Raw genomic sequence first — 17,677 nt, forward strand, 5'->3', positions numbered from 1 at the left:
GGGGACCAGGTGAGTAGGATTTCCTTCCTCAGGTATCCCTTAGGATTACTACGGATCCAGGACCCCGGAATCTTCAGCCCAGGAGCCCCGGACCAGCCCCGGAACCAGGACCAAGGCCCCGGAACCGGACTCTTCTGCCCTGGAGCCCCGGAACCAGGACCATGGCCCCGGAACCGGACTCTTCTGCCCTGGAGCCCCGGACCAGCCCAGGAACCAGGACCAAGGCCCCGGAACCGGACTCTTCTGCCCTGGAGCCCTGGGCCCCGGACCCCAGATCCAGGGACCGATCCACGGGCTCAAGGTAGGTAAGTATCAGTATGTGTGTGCTGTGGATGTATTAAACGTTTATTTTTCTGGGTGTCAGTGTGTGTTTTATTTAACTATTTCTTGTACTGTGGAACTACAAGTGCCAGCGGGCCCTTTAATGCCCCGCATGCTGGGACTCGTGGTTCTCCAGCATGCGGGGTAGGCTTGCTGGGACTCATAGTTCTACAGTATAAGACAATAGTTTTTATTATTTTTTTACACTTTTCATCAGCCCGATGCCCACCGCCCAGGGGCATCGGGGACAGCCCCGGACTTTCAGCATGGGCTGGTAAGTCCTGGAGGGGGGGGGTACCCCTTCTTTGGGGGGGGGGGGTCCCCACTTCCCCAGGACCCCTGCCCATGCTGACCAGCCAGGGGGATAATGCTTTGGCAGTGGGACCTTATATAATAAGTGTCCCCCAGCTGTGGCATTACCCTGCTGGCTGGTTGGGTCTGGTGCTGGTTCTTGAAATGCGGGGGACCCCTAGTCATTTTGTTCCCTGTATTTTGGGAACAAGCGCCGGACCTTGAGCCTGGTGCTGGTTTCATTAAATCAAGGGGACCCCTATTTGTCGAGGACCGTGATTTTATGTCACCAGCACCGGCTCAATGAGCCCGGGGCTGGTTATGCTCTGGCGGGGGAACCCGCGCAGTTTTTTTTTTATTTTAAATTGCGATTTCCTGCAAATGTGCGATTTTCAGACCTGAAAATCGCACATTTTCAGGACTAAAGAAATCGCATCAAATTGCACCTATTCGCACTATTTGACCCGTTTTTCGCATCTCATTAAATATGCGAAAAACAGCCCAATCTTGCGATTTTCAAAAGTGCGAATAGGTGCGATAATAAACATGCAGATTTTTCCGCATCCCATAGAATGTCACCCATCATGCCTAAAACCAAGCATATCATGTTCCCTAACTTCCCTACTCTCACTATCTGTTTACAGCACCACACTCACCTCTGTCCTTCAAGTCCACCGGCTGGACATCATCTTAGACTCCTCCCCCTCCATCACACCTCACATGCAGTCTATTTAACATTCCTGCCACTTCCACTTTTGTAACATCCTTGAAATCAGATTTTTCCTTACCATGGAACCCTCCAAAACTCTCATTCGTGCTCTTGTAAATTCCTACTTTGATTAATGAAATCTCTGTGGCCTTCCTCTTGCTCATCTCTCCCCACCTCCATTAATTGGAAATGCCACATCCAGAGTCTTCTTTTTATTTTGCTACTCAGTATTGACCTTTATAATTTGCCAATCACTTCACTGTCTCCTCGTCTACTACAGTATACAATTTAAACTCTTCCCCTTCACATATAAAGCCCTCAATATCTCATCTCTTTCCTATGTCTATGACCTCATTACTGTCTAGACTCCCTTTTGGCCTCTTTTCTACAATTAAACCCTCACTGTGGGAGGGAAAACAATGGTGAAAGCTCTAGGCCAAGTTCATAGTCAATAACTTTCAATGACTTGTCAGATCATTCCCCATACAATACACAATGGTACATAATAGGGGTTGCTTGTTATCTCTTAGTGCTGTATAAGAGTGAACCTACATTCGATCCAGTTCCATTGATCACAAAATAGCATAAAATCACTGATGACAAATTTGCAACTATTATTAATACATTCACATCACTTGCACGTTTAATGCTCAAGTTCAAGATTTTTGGAACTTTTTCAAATTTTTAAATTATTTTTCAAAATAATATATATCCCTAGAATATAACTCGCTGGCTTTTGCTCAGTGTGTCAGTGTAATCATATCCAGATAAAGAGGGTTATTTAGACCTGATCGCTCAGCTGCGAATTCATGGCCCTGGCGATAATTGAATAACTGCGCATTCGTGTGACTCGTAGAACACATGCATCAGGCCTTCCTGCAATAAAAATACAGCATTTATTATTATTTGCTGGCCAAACGCAAGAACGCCGGTGTTTGGGGGAGGTAACCGTCCATTTCTTGAGAGTGTCAGGGAAAATGCAGGCGTGCTCAAGCATTTTAAGGGAAGCTGTGTGACGTCAGCTTCGGTTCCAAACAGCCTGTTTCTATTGCAGCTGCCCATGGCTACGCAAAGACTGCACACCATGAACAAATCATTTGATGGTGAGCGTCTTGTGTATTGATCTGCTGCTAATCACCGATTGGAGTTATTTTTGCAAGCCATTCCCAAGCTGTGCACATCAATGCACAGGGCGGTATTTTACTCTGGCTTGGCGACGTATACCTGATTGCAGGGACCTGCAAATTAGTAGAGAACCGATCATGTCTAAATAACCGCCACAGCTCTGATTAAGATAACCATACTCAGTTCACACATCCATGTCTCTTACAAGTCCCGTAGCTAGATTTCCTATGGTAGATTAGTAATCAGGACACTGCATTTGTTTCTTTATGCAATGTACAATTTGTACTCAAGGTAAATGTGACTTACTTAAGATGGGCGAAAAGCTTTCCAGCACTGCTTCCACCGACGCAGTTCAGAGCTAATTTAGGCCTTTCAAGCACCTGTGAAAAGATGTCAAAGCATGACCAGCTTGATGTGTACTACAATACTCTGTATATTGATAATTACTTCATACTGTCACTACCAATTACCAGCTACAAGCATTAACAAAACTACAGCCACAGCAGTTGCTTTACAACCATAAACGGAATTTAGAAATTGTGCAGGAGAAATACGCTCACAAAGGATTACCTTGAACAGATTTGCCATTTCTGGTTTATCCAGCATCTCCTCTGTAATAACATAATTGGCTCCAAGGGACTCGAGCTTTTCTATCAGTACATTAACGTTTGGCCTTCAAAGTACAAATAATATTGGTTAAGCAGAAAAAACTTAATAGCTGAAGACAAATTGTACACTGACACTTTCCTGTTGAAAGACATGAACAGAAATTTTCCATCAAGCAGCAGAATAACTGGTAATGCCACATCCTTACCTTTTATTAACATTTGCTGTGGGGATGAAAACAGGATAACAAACTGGACACAAAAGGAACCTATTTATTAATAAACACGAAATGCAGTATAGTATAGTATTTAACCTACTGCATATAGGCTTAAATTGGCAAAAGCAAAATAAGATGCACGCAGAATGACACTGTCACCTGTTGGCTGGTATTATTATTTATTTATTTATACGGTGCCACAAGGGTTCCGCAGCGCCTGACAATACGTACATGAGAGAAAAACAAGAAAATAAATTACAGTACATTGAAATTTAGGACAAGTGCATGGTAAATAAAGACAGTTCCATCAGGGGACAGGGCATGAACACAATTATCAGGGTGGTAGAGATATATAAAAGCACACGAGGAGAGAGGGCCCTGCTCGTGAGATCTTACATTCTAAAGGAATGGTATCTAGATTTCCTGATTTTGGGTTATATTAATTAATGTCTGGTAATATCTAACAATTTGTATCAGCACTTATTATAGCGATCCAGGAATTTATTGTGACCAAATTTAACATTCACCTCTTCAAGTATTTTATCTTCTGTGCCTGGTGCTGCCATCAAAGGGTCAGCCATGATCAAGCAAAGCCTTTCTTTCTTTCTTTCTTTCTTTCTTTCTTTCTTTCTTTCTTTCTTTCTTTCTTTCTTTCTTTCTTTCTTTCTTTCTTTCTTGTCATTTATTGATGGGCATATATTACTTCATTCTTCATTAATTAGAGTTGCAGAATTTAATTCTGACTTGGACTTGAAGTGGCTGCTTTTTCATGGTGCCGCAGAAGCCTGCTTTACTAACTTACAGTATGTTAATGCAAGTTTCTGTAGGGATAATTCAAAGATCCATGCAGCTTCAAATGGAAAGCAGCTCTGCTGACTGTTGGCAGCCAGCCCCATGTTATGTGCAAGAGATCCATCCAGTCTTCCTTTTTCTTTATGCATGGAATAAAACTCAAACTGTTGTTGTAAACTAATACTGTTGTACGGTATTAGGATCTTTACAGGTCTGTGTTATTGAGATGTGTTAAGCCCTGTACACATGGGGCGATATGCTCACTGAATGATTATAGTTGAGAGATATATTGCTCAGCAAACATGTTGCCCAGTGTCCTGTTTTCATCTGCGACCAGCAATGGTCACTAATGAAAACGACACACTCTGTTTGGGGAAGCCGCTGTTTGCAGGAGCACGCTCCCATCAACAGTCGCTCTGTACATGATTTTGGCTGCAATCACCCCGTGTGTACAGGGCTTTATGTCTGTGGTTCTCAACCTTGGTCCCCAACAGTTTATGTTTTCCAGGACTCCACACAGAATCACAAGTGAAGTAATTAGCCCCACCTGTGGATCTTTTAAAATTTGTCAGTGAATAATCTGTGCACCTGCAGGGCAACAGAGGACCGAGGTTGAGAACCACTGCTTTAGGTGAGTGAACTATTTAAATCTATTAGCTCTTGTATTTTGGATCCTTTCTCACCACAGTGAGATAAGTTTTCCCTGGTTTGGTTACACCATAGGTGCAGTTAACAACACAGTAGTAACTTTATCTCACTGGTTTATAAGGCAGGATTCTTTAGAACTTACCAACAGTGTAAAAAAAAAATATATCAATCAATTTACACATTTGTCATAATTCACCACTAGAGTTGAGTCTCAACTCTAGTGGTCTTCAAAAATTTGTTCAAAAATTAAATTAGGGAAGCAACACCAACTGCCAGTTAGTCAGTTTGAAATGGCAGTTGGTGTTTCTCCCCTATTTGAATTTTGCACCATGCTGCAGCCCCTCCTCTGCAGCCGCCTCTGCCACCAACTGTTTGCAAGGGAAAGGGTTCACCTCACTGCTTAATTACAGTTTCGGTTATAACAATATTCTAGAATATGTATTCCTCAGAGCACGACATACAACTTAAAATATTAATATTGATATAATATCCAGTATAGAATAATACTGTTTCTTATCTTTATACTGCAGTATTAAACAACGCAAGTAGCAAATATTTATATTGTGGACTTAGTGGTGCATTAACCTTGTTGGTGCACAGAATCATCTCGTGATTATCATAGTAAATCCTAAATGGATTGTTACCTGTAAGCCATGTAATGAAGCAGAATTTTGGCATTAAGGAGGAATTACTGCCACTTTTTATGAAAGGTAACTTCAGCTCAAACCAGTAAGAATGTTGCAATTTAAACACTGACTAATGTACAATATTGAAAGTTTAGGGCTCCAAGCCAACAATCAGTAATTGCTTGGGCAGTGTATCACACAGTTACATGCCCATGACACGCACACAAGCTATGTGTGACTAGTAGTAGTAGTACGTTTATTTATAAGGCGCCACAAAGTGTCCGCAGTGCCGTACATAGCAAACAAAAACAAATTACATGGTAACGTACAGGGTGTGTTGATAAAGTACAGCATAAATAGGGGTATAGCTGGTAGAACTAAAATCAGCATCAGTTCTGAAGTAGGTGTGGAAATTGTCGAGGAGACTGAAGATGAAGTAGAGGAAGGGAAGAACCGGGCAGGAGGATTGGTGAGGTAAAGAGGTAGGGTGAGTACGTGAGGGCCCTACTCATAAGAGTTAACAGACTAAAAGGAGGTGGGTGGACGAACGAAAAACAATAGGATAAGTAGGAACGGATGGAGGGGTAGGGTAGGCAGGATAGGAGGAGCAAAAGAGGTTAGGAGGAGGAGGGATAGGCTAATCGGAAGAAGTGGGTTTTGAGGGAGCGCTTGAAGGAGGTAAGGGAATCAGAAAACCTGATGGGTGGCGGGAGGTTGTTCCAGTGCAGGGGGGCAGTGCGAGAGAAGTCTTGGACATGGGAGTGGGAGGAGGTGATTAGAAGTCTTGGACATGGGAGTGGGAGGAGGCCATCTCTAATTCCATTGCTCCATATATCTCTAACCTCATCTCCATTCATACACCCTCCCGCCCTCTACGGTCAGCTGACGACTGTCGTCTCTCCTCCACCCTGATCACTGCTTCCCATGCTAGAGTACAGGACTTTGCCCGTGCTGCACCCCTTCAGTGGAACGCACTCCCTCGCTCCATTAGACTCTCCCCGACGTTGCAAAGCTTCAAACGGGCACTGAAAACTCACCTATTCATCAAAGCGTACCCTTCCACTGCATAAACCAGCTGGTTCTCCGACCCCTTGCCTGTTTCCTGTTTACATCCTGCTATCTAACCACCACCCCCTCGCTTGCACCTCTTGTAATCTGTCTGTCTCCCCTTCCTACTAGATTGTAAGCTCCTCCGAGTAGGGCCCTCTTCCCTCCTGTTGTCAAAGCCCACTTCTCTTCACATTTCACTCACAGCTCTCCTTTACTCCAACACTCAGTGACCATCTTCGTCTGCATACTCCTCTCCATCATTGGCCTCAAGCCTCTAGTTGTATGTTGATTGAGTCCTCACTACTTATATCCAAGCTGTAATGTGTATTGATCTGTGGCGCTCTTTATTTGTACTGTATTTTTGTTATTTATTCAATGTTATGCCAAGTTTTGTTTCCCTGTATTGTTCCTTTGTACGGCGCTGCGAAACACTTGTGGCGCCTTATAAATAAAATTATAATAATAATAATAAGGTGAGAGGTCAGTCAGCGGCGGAGCGAAGAGGACGGGAGGGAGTGTGGATAGAGATCTGTGAAGAGAGGTAAGGAGCAGTGGAGGAGGAGAGAGCCTTGTAGGTGGTGGTGAGGAGTTTAAAGAGAACCCAGAAAGTAATGGGGAGCCAGTGAAGAGATAGACTACATTGTCGTCACCCAGTTCCTGACCCATAATTACTATTTCAGGGAAATACATATCAGACAAAGATCCATCTGACATGCACTGTATGCTAAAACTTGCTTTTTACAGATGTGCAGAGATCTGCCTTACTTGGGATCAGCCCATAAAGTGCAGATTTTCATTGATTGTTAAATGGAGCTACTCCATGGTTACCATAACAAAAAACATAGTGAGACTGCTGGGATTTCTCTGTGGTAGCCATCTTGTAAAAAAAAAAAGGTTTGCTGATCTGGTTAGCATTACTGCCTCATAACACTGAGGTAACAGGTTAGATTCCCACAATGGCCTTAAATGTGTGGTAATTGTATGTTCCCCCCCAAGCTTGTGGGGGTGTACTCAGGGCCGGTGTCACCACTAGGCAGCTTTCGGCATTTGCCTAGGGTGCCGGCCATTGGAGGACGGTACTGAGCTGAAGAGAGAAAGAAGAAATCAGTTCAGTTGCCAAGTACGCTACCAGCTATTCACCAGCAGGTAAGTGAGCCATACCTTCCCCCACCCCCACAAGAACCTGCCTGTTAATCTGTTGCCCGTAGCCTTACCCCGCTGCCCCCCTGCTTGTCATCAGCGCCAATGTGCGGCATGGTAGCGCCCGCACCCACCTACCACTAGAGCCCTCCTGTGGATTATGATCGTTGGGTTGCGGCCGACCCCCCACCCTCCAGCTAGTCAGCCGTTATCAGCGGCTGGTGCCCCCCTTGCTGGTAAGCAGTAGTAGCAGGGGGGTGTAGTACCGCACCCCCCTGGAGCGCTGTAATCCGCGGATGGTGAGGAGACGCGGCCCCGGGGAGAGAGTGTACTGCTGATAAGTGGAGGTACACACACATTTTGACGGAATGCCTGCTTTCACACATTTTTCAAATGCCTGCGCTACCTTCTCCCCTTTCCATCTCCTCTGCCCAAGCATTCTTCTTCTCCCCCCTCCTCTCCCCTTTCCTCACCCCTCCCCTCCTCTGCTCTCCCTCTGATTTGCTCCCCCTTTCTCCTCCATTCCTCCTTCACCTCCCCCTTCTGCTCCTCCTTCTACTCTACCCCTCCTCCTCTCCTCCTTCTGCTCCTCTCCTCCTCGCCATATCCTCCACATCCTCCATCTCCACTCCCCTCCTCCTTCACCTCTCCCCTGCTCCCACTTTCCTTCAATTCTGCTCCTCTGCTCCCTCTCCCCTCCTCCTCTGCTCCCCTCCCTCTCTCTCCCTCCTTCTTCTCTATTTCTCTGCTCCTCTTGGGGGTGGGGGTGTGGGGGGGGGGGGGGGAGAAGGCAGACCATTTGCCTAGGGCAGGGGTTCCCAATCTTTTTAGAATCATGGCACCCTATAGTAGCAGAATTTTTACACGGCACCCCTAGGCCCCCCCAAAAATATATAGAATGAAGTAGATTGTGTTTTTATGTGTTTCTTTGGTTCAGTTATGTGGTAAAGGGCAGGATTTGCTTCTGTTTGTACATATTTTATGATTGGCAGCCACCATCACTGGTTTTGTCCACAAATAATTGATCATAAATAATTTGAATTGGTCCTGGACCACCAACCCGTGGCACCCATGTAAGTGTCCCGAGGCACCCCAGGGAGCCACGGCACACAGTTTGGGAACCACTGGCCTAGGGTATTGAGGAACCTAGCACCGGCCCTGGGTTTACTCTGGGTACTCTCAATTCCTCCCACAATCCAAAAATGATTGTTATAGTGGTAGGTTAATTGTCTCCTGACAAAACTTAACCCTAGTGTGCAGGTATGTACAGTACATAGGTAGACATAGGTAGACTAGACCTCATCTGCTGTCAAATTCTGTTTCTATGTTATAGTGCCCACACACAGTGAGATGTGTGCTAGGTGTGCTTTGAGACTATACATTTTGTGCTATACAATTTGGACTGTACACTGTGTGCTATTTGAACTAAACCTGATTTATAACTACACTGCAATAGTAAATTACAGGGTACAGTACATGCAATCTAGTTCCAAAATTCCTGCCTGCACTTACTTTTTTGCCTTGCGATATGGACTACGTGGAAGCAAGGCAAAATAAACACAGTGAGATTTGAACTAGATGCGATACTATTAGAACTTAAAAGTTCAAATCGCATGCGATAATCACACCTTGTTTGGGCACCTTTATCACTCATTGATAATAGATGAATGTCTCTCCTTTGTGAACTCTGTCCTAGCATTATAACTTTATCCTTTTTACATGCCACCAGTGCCCAAAATAACGTTTACCATACTAACACGATTCCAAATCTTGCATTTCATGCCCCCTTAATTATTATTATTATTATTACTAGCTGCCCCGCCTGGCACTGCCTGGGGAAAAACTTTTTTTTATTTCAAAAATTGCTGTAAAATGTCATCTTATGCTGTGCCAAAGATCTAAGATTGTAATTTGTTAAAGTCTCCACCATAATGTTAGAATGTGTTTCCATTGATACTCAATGACAGCAATGGTGTCAGGTGTGGTGACTTTATAGCTTGTGTCTGTTGATGAAGTCCACATCCACTCCTGAGATTTAGCACCTATGACATACCCTCCAACATCTGAGGTCAGAAATCGGTATAAAACCAGAAAGGGGCGTGGTCATGAAAAAAAGTGTGTGGCCACACCTCAATTTCTATACTTTCAATGGTACAGTTTCTAGCAGTGGCGTAACTAAGGAGGGTGCAGGGGATGCAGCTGCTATGGGGCCCGGCGGCAATTCAACATCCTGCATAGGAGTTATTTAACCCCGGTTAGTTTAAAAAAAATTGCAGGAACTCAATCTGATTGCTGTCCGAAATGTAGGGCGGAGGTGGGGTCTTTTTGGCATCTCTTATGGGACTGCAAGGTGATCAATGAGTTTTGGGAGGAGGTTGTGGATAAGTTGGTGACGGTGGGTGTACGTCGAGGGTTCCTTACAGAGCTTAGCATGGTAATGGGTGTGTGGGAGAAGGAAGATCTAAATGGTGATTGGAAGGATCTAGTGATTAATGTGTCAGCAATAGCGAAAGTCATCATCGCAAGGCAATGGATGGCCTCCTCGGGCCCTATTGTTGCTGAATGGGTGAACTTAGTCAACAGTACGTGTGAACATGAGAGATATGTATATGCCTCTAGAGGGGCTGAGGTTAAATATGCGAAGATTTGGGGAAGATGGAGATACTCAAGGCTCTATAAAGTGGTAGCCCGGAATGATGGTGAGTGAGGTAAAGAGTTGTGAAAAGGATAGGTGTGGCATATTAAACAAGCACATTATGTTTATTTAGGTAAATGGGAAGTAATATTGAATGGGAATTAAGTGGGGATAACTATTACTGAAAAGATAAATACACTGGATGGGTTCTGGTACTTTGCGATAATATTGATATTATACAACTAACACGGATAAAATAAAAGGGGCACAGAAAGTTAACTCTGACAATTTTGATATTCTATAACCAACACGGATAAAATAATAGCGACACGGATAGATATCTTTGATAAATCATGGATGGAGTATAGCAAAGTGAGTGGGGGGAGAAGGGGGGGAAAAGGGTAGATAGAAGGGAAAGAAGGGGGTAAAGGGGATACACAAAAGAATAATAAATGAATTAATTAAAAATTAAAGGCCAAATAGGAATTATGTTCACATTTAGATATATCACGAGTATATGGTATGTTTGTAAAAATAGGATATATGATCACGATGCGTTTTTTTTTTTTCTCTTCTCACTAATTAAGGAACCGATAAAGGGCAATAGTAGGTTAGTAACTACGGCAGGAACCGGGCTATCCGGAAATAAGAACTGGTATGTAGCGGAACTCCTGAAGGAGTAGCGTCAAGAAAATTATAAAAATAATTATGTAAATCTAATCCAGAATGAGCTGAACGGTAGAAACTATATGGAAGAAAGGCTAGAGAGGATACGATAGGTCAGGGGTATGTGTGATGGGGTGGGGGGGGGGGGGCAGTGGGGGGGTTCTATGTAATTTATTGGTGTATTAACATGTATGTATTTATATATTCTTATGGTTTATTTGTGTATGGTTTGTGATTTGTACTGTGGTACTGTTGTGCCGTTGTCAAAAAAAAAAAAGTATAAATAAAGACTCAAATAAAAAAAAAAACCTGATTTATAACTACACTGCTATAGTAAATTACAGGGTACATGCAATCTAGTTCCAAAATTCCTGCCTGCACTTACTTTTTTGCCTTGCGATATGGACTACGTAGAAGCAAGGCAAAATAAACACAGTGAGATTTGAACTAGATGCGATACTATTAGAACTTAAAAGTTCAAATCGCATGCGATAATCACACCTTGTTTGGGCACCTTTATCACTCATTGATAATAGATAAATGTCTCTCCTTTGTGAACTCTGTCCTAGCATTATAACTTTATCCTTTTTACATGCCACCAGTGCCCAAAATAACGTTTACCATACTAACACGATTCCAAATCTTGCATTTCATGCCCCCTTAATTATTATTATTATTATTATTACTAGCTGCCCCGCCTGGCATTGCCTGGGAAAACCTTTTTTTTATTTCCAAAATTGCTGTAAAATTTCATCTTATGCTGTGCCAAAGATCTAAGATTGTAATTTGTTAAAGTCTCCACCATAATGTTAGAATGTGTTTCCATTGATACTCAATGACAGCAATGGTGTTAGGTGTGGTGACTTTATAGCTTGTGTCTGTTGATGAAGTCCACATCCACTCCTGAGATTTAGCACCTATGACATACCCTCCAACATCTGAGGTCAGAAATCGGTATAAAAGTAGAAAGGGGCGTGGTCATGAAAAAAAGTGTGTGGCCACACCTCAATTTCTATACTTTCAATGGTACAGTTTCTAGCAGTGGCGTAACTAAGGAGGGTGCAGGGGATGCAGCTGCTATGGGGCCCGGCGGCTGGGGGGGCCCGAGGCAATCCCCTGCACCCTTTTGACTTTTATTCTTTTTTAAAAAGAAAAATACTATGGCTGCTCTGCTGTCCATGTCTCCCCCCCTTTAGCGGCACAATTAAAGTGGACTCAGGCAGCGCTGGTGAGTGGGAGCACAGTGATACAAAGCCCTGCTTGGCGCTGTAGAGGAAGAACCAGCATAAGGCAGTGCAGCGTAAGCACTGGTGGGGAGGAGAGTTGGCACCGTGTGTGGGGACACGGAGCCGGGAAGAGGAACCCGGCACTGTTGGGGACAGCGAGACCCGGCGCTGGATAGAAAAGCACTGCACTGTCAGGGACAGCGAGGCTTGGCGCCCAGAAGAAAATGCCTTACAGTGCTGGGGGCAGGGATACACGGCGCGGTGTAGATAAAGCACCGCGTTGGTGGTGAGAGAGTGACCCGGAGCCATGTGCTGCTGGCAATGGAAAGCTGAAGCCCTGTGCTGAGAGTGACAGAACAAGGTACACAATCATAGTGATGGTTATGGCTATCACAATGCTTTCAAACCACTGCTCAACATACTCCCTCACCCATCTGGTCTTATATCACCCTCCCCCACTTCTGGTCCTTTTTCACCCCCGCTCCTCTGGTCCTCTATCAACCCCCTCTCTCATACTCTACCCTACCCTTTTATCCTATATCACCCCCCCCCCCCCCTCTGGTACTCTATTACACCTCTCATTCTCTACCACCAATCACATCCTATACCAACTCCTCTCATCCTCTATCCCCCCTCGACCTCTTCTCCCACCCTTGACCACTACGCCTACCCTCTCTTTCTCCCAACCTCTACTCCCCCAATTTGACCTCTATTCCCCCTCTCTTCTCTACTCCTGCTGTCTCCTCTACTCCCCCTTTACTACCTCCCCCCTGCCACTATTTACAGTGCGCTGAATTAAATCAACGCCTTTATCTCTCATTTTCCAAACTTTCCCTTCTGCCCCCCCTAGGTGGTATTGCAGTGCCAATAAGGGGGGCCCCTTTCAAGATTTTGCTATGGGGCCCACAAGGCACTAGTTACGCCCCTGGTTTCTAGGATATGTAATTACAGGTGCTGAGTGCATGGAGACCAGGGTGGGAATTACTTACCGCGCCATAATTTATGAATCATAGCTCCCGCCACAGAGTTGCTGCAGCAGTCTCTGATGTCTGGCATCTCTACCAAACAGTGGGGCAGCCCCTGAGTGCAGGAGCAGGTCTGTGGGCCCAGCCACGTGAAGTCATGATGCGACGCACGCTACCCAAACCTCTGGGAATGTGTGCAATGGGCCAAATTCTTCCCTACACCCACTGGACCAATCCACAGATCCAGCAATTGCAAGCTAATGTTTGGTCGATGGCCATGAGGGCTGCCTGTATTTGTTTGAATGTTATGAGTGTAAGAAGTTGAAGAATAAGACTGAGATGAAGATTTGCCTAGTTAAAGTGTACAATTTAATCAATAAATCGTGAAAAAAACTAGGTGTACATAGAAATACAATCAAGAAAAAAAGTAGAATTAAAAATAAGTTCTTATTCAAATTGATAATTTTTTGGATAGAGACATAGAAACATAGAATTTGACGGCAGATAAGAACCATTTGGCCTATCTAGTCTGCCCCTTTTTTATCCTTCAGGTAATCTCAACCCTTTTTGATCCTTATTCCTTTGTAAGGATATTCATATGCCTATACCAAGCATGTTTGAATTGTTCTACTGTCTTAGCCTCTACCACTTCTGATGGGAGGCTATTCCACTTATCCACTACCCTTTCTGTGAAGTGAGAGTTCCCCTGTCCCCCCTTGTGTTCCCCTACCCCGCCCCCCCCCCCTACCCTAGAGGCGTGAGAAGCTGCCAAGTGCCACAGGGAGAAGGAAGAAGTAGGAAGAAGCTGGACAGTGCCGCAACTGCACCTCCCCGGTGAATCACAGCAAACGGCGCCCCCACACCCTGCCCCGTGCCTTGGAGCAGGTAAACGGACGGCACAATCCTCCCCCCCCCCCGGACCGGGTCAGAGAGGAAGTGGGGGGCGGAGGGTGGAGGACGGGGGGTGGGGGGGGGGTGGCGCCTGAGGCACTGACGAAGCTTACACCGGCCCTGCCCTTTCCCTTCTCTGCTCCAAACTATACATGTTAAGATGTTTTAGTCTTTCCAGGTAAGTTTTGTGATGTAGGCCATGCACCATTTTAGTTGCCCTTCTTTGTACACTCTCTAATGTATTTATATCCTTCTGAATATATGGCCTCCAGAACTGGACACAGTATTCCAGATGAGGCCGTACCAATGACCTATAAAGTGGCATTTTTACTTCTTTTTTTTCTGCTACTGATTCCTCTCCCTATGCAACCAAGCATCTGACTAGCCTTCCTCATTGCTTTGCTACATTGCTTTCTGCCTTTAAATCACTTGAAATATTGACTCTTAATTCCCTTTCCTCCTCAGTAATTTCCATTATAGTACCCTTGATTCTATATTGAGCCTTTGGGTCCCAAGTGCATAATTTTGCATTTTTTAGCATTAAACTGTAGTTGCCATGCTCTTGACTAATTTTTAAGTTTGATAAAGCTGCAGTTGGCAGTGAAAGCGTCATGTGCCCAGTTTCATGCCCAGGTCTTTACATTGTGGACTACCGATTGATGTGGACTTCTTGGCTCCAGTTACGATTTTACCAATTGCTCGTTATTGTTCCCCACTGGACTCCCTTGGTGGCTCAATATTCCAATTAGTCACCCACAGAAGAGGAAATTAGTCCTGTGTGCGGAAGCCTTTATCCCTGCCTACTATTGCTTCACATTTGGCGGACACTGCTCTCTGGACCCCTCTGGTGGCACACATTCCATCTGGCCACCTGTATGAGAGGACACCAGCTCCTGTGTGTGGAAACCATATACTATCTCCAGCGGCAGCCTACAGCTCCGTATAAATAGTGAGGAATACCACCCCAATAAAAGTGGAGCATTCTGCCTACACACAGGTATACAAGAACTGGTAATGTGCACTTACCTGTGACCTAAAAATCGTGCTGGGCCTATCCACACCTCCAACCCCAATTCCTGTGGCGTTGAATTATTATCACTGTTTTTATTCCCATTGTTTTATTTATATTGTACTTTAATTATATGTGGTGGCTTTTTTTGTTGAAAGTAAAATTTTATATTGTGCCAAACACTTGCCATTGGTTATTTTTTAGTATAGCACTGCTCACCTGCCTTGTGCGTGAAATCTGCTGTTCAATTCTCAAGTTTACCTAGATCATCAGTCATTTCATTTACCCCTCCTGGTGTGTCTACTCTGTTGCATATCTTTGTGTCATCTGCAAAAAGGCATACTTTCCCTTCAATACCATTTGCAATGTCACTAACAAAGATATTAAAGAGCACTGGTCCAAGTACAGATCCCTGGGGTACTCCACTGGTAACATGTCCCGGTACTCTTTACCTAGCACGGTATTTTGATCGTGGGCATCGCAGGTAAAAAAATTGCGGGCATCGCGGCCATTGAATGCACTAAAAATCGAGTGCGACCCGACCGACGCGATGCCCGCGATTTCCCATAGGGAACAATGTTAAATGTCTCAATTGACCCGATTTTCATGTTCAATGCCTCAATTGACCCAATTTTTCCATAGGAAACAATGTTAAATGGCCCACAGAGGCCAATTAGCCACCCTGAAGTGTGAAATGGCCCCCACAATTGTTAACGCCACCCCACGATCAACGTCAACCCGAAGCGTGGTGAGTGCAGCGAGCCCGCGAGGGGCGGCGGTACGCGTCCTACGACCTTTTCATACCCCCACTATCCACGTCGGCGTGGAGTTGAGAATAGAATAGTGTGGCGAGCGCAGCGAGCCACCGAGCCCAAAGCGTGGCGAGCGCAGCGAGCCCCGCGAGGGGACGCGTATACCTTCACAGGTATACGCGTCCCTTCGCGGGCTTCACAGGTATCCGCGTCCCCTCGCGGGGCGCGCTGCGCTCGCCACGGTTCGGGCTCGGTGGCTCGCTGCGCTCGCCACACTATTCTATTCTCAACTCCACGCCGACGTGGATTGTGGGGGTATGAAAAGGTCGTAGGACGCGTACCGCCACCCCTCGCGGGCTCGCTGCGCTCGCCACGCTTCGGGTTCACATTCATCGTGGGGTGGCGTTAACAATTGGGGGGGCCATTTCACACTTCAGGGTGCCTATTTGGCCTCTGTGGGCCATTTAACATTGTTTCCTATGGAAAAATCGGGTCAATTGAGGCATTGAACAGGAAAATCGGGTCAATTGAGACATTTAACATTGTTCCCTATGGGAAATCGCGGGCATCGCGTCGGTCGCGTCGCACCAGATTTTTTAGTGCATTCAATGCCCGCGATGGCCGCGATGGGCGCCGTGATAAGTAAAGAGTACCCATGTCCCTCCATAGAATGCACTCCATTTACTACAACTGTCTGTTTCCTATCCTGCAACCAGGTGGGGTGGGTTTGTGAAACAAATATAGAGATGGGGGGTGTCACCAATTAAGCCCACAATATCCATACCCCCTCACCTATAGATTTGTTTTGCAACCCACCGCCATCCAAACAATAATAATTTTGAAACAGGACTTATTTTTTAATCCTACTTTCATTTCTTGATTGTAATTCTGTATACACCTATATTTTTTCATGATTCATTGAGTCAATTGTACACTTTATTGTGACAAATCTTTATCTCTTCTTAGTCTTATTCTTCAACTTCTTAAGGCCCCCATACACTATGCGAATTTGTCCCAATTTCACCCGATTCAGATGGATCGGGCAGGGAAATCGCATGTCCAGACACCCGGTCCGATCCGATGCACGGACCCGTGCGCATCAGATCGTAGTCGGGAGGTCGGACCGGCTGCACATAAGATTTGCTAAATCTTATGTGCAGCCGGGCAGGGGACGCTGGAGCAGCGTGCTGTGCTCCAGGACGGTGGAGGGAGCAGGGGTGGCTGGGATGCTGCGGGGTGGATGTCGGGGGATGCTGCTAGTAGGGCAGAGGCAGCGGACTCTGCGGGGGGACAGAGGCGGCAGTAACGGAGAGCACGGCAGGGGGAGCCGGGAGCTGTCAGTGCTGGAAAAAAAAGCCCATACAATGAATGAAACTCGCGTCTGGGTCTCTTCCCGCGATTAAGACCACATGACTACTAAGACTGCAGAAAACCTAGTAACAGGGAGGCATATCTTAGATAGGGGAATCCTGGAATAGTGGTGTAGGATGAATCTATGTCTGGAATTAGGACGTCCCAGATAGGAGTATAAATATGGGTATAGACACCCTTCCTCTTTAGCCTTGACAAAGAAACCAGAGGAGTTTCGAAACGCGTTGGAGGAGGACAAGGTGGACTGCTGTTCTTACCTGGGTGACCAGCTGCCAGGGACGCCTGTTGGTTGATAACATCTGCTTGTATGTCTACTGAACTGTGGGTAGACCATACCACTCGGTGAGAGTCAGCATATGCACTTTGTTTTTAATGTTATATTTTATTGTAATAAAAGCGGTATTTTCACTATACAGTACCAGCTTTTTCTTATCCTTATATGTTTATTGGACCCATTGGAAAAGTAACGATTGGTGGTGACGTGACCGCTCCCCAATATGCGATTACCAGTCTGCCCTAAAAAGTAGACTTCCTGGAATGGTACGAGTCACAACCTATGGAATTAATCCTTTATTCACCACATTGGTTTTGACTGTATTACACTATTGTTGTTCTCTCTCTCTTTTTGGGTAAAACC

General features: G+C 45.3%; 1 protein-coding gene across 2 annotated transcripts in view; it reads right to left on the reverse strand.

The window, feature by feature from the left end:
- LOC146063878 (enoyl-[acyl-carrier-protein] reductase, mitochondrial-like) overlaps nucleotides 1–17,677 on the reverse strand; it is a 90,957-nt gene that overhangs the window by 21,153 nt on the left and 52,127 nt on the right. For both annotated transcript variants that reach the window (XM_083176750.1, XM_083176749.1), the window contains 2 exons: nucleotides 3,017–3,119; nucleotides 2,753–2,826 (listed from right to left, as the gene is read on the reverse strand). In XM_083176750.1, the coding sequence (XP_083032876.1) occupies nucleotides 2,753–2,826; nucleotides 3,017–3,119 (177 nt within the window). The remainder of the gene's footprint in view (nucleotides 1–2,752; nucleotides 2,827–3,016; nucleotides 3,120–17,677) is intronic.

This window comes from Crinia signifera, chromosome 3 (assembly GCF_055691185.1).
Source record: "Crinia signifera chromosome 3, ASM5569118v1, whole genome shotgun sequence".
Lineage (NCBI taxonomy): Eukaryota > Metazoa > Chordata > Amphibia > Anura > Myobatrachidae > Crinia > Crinia signifera.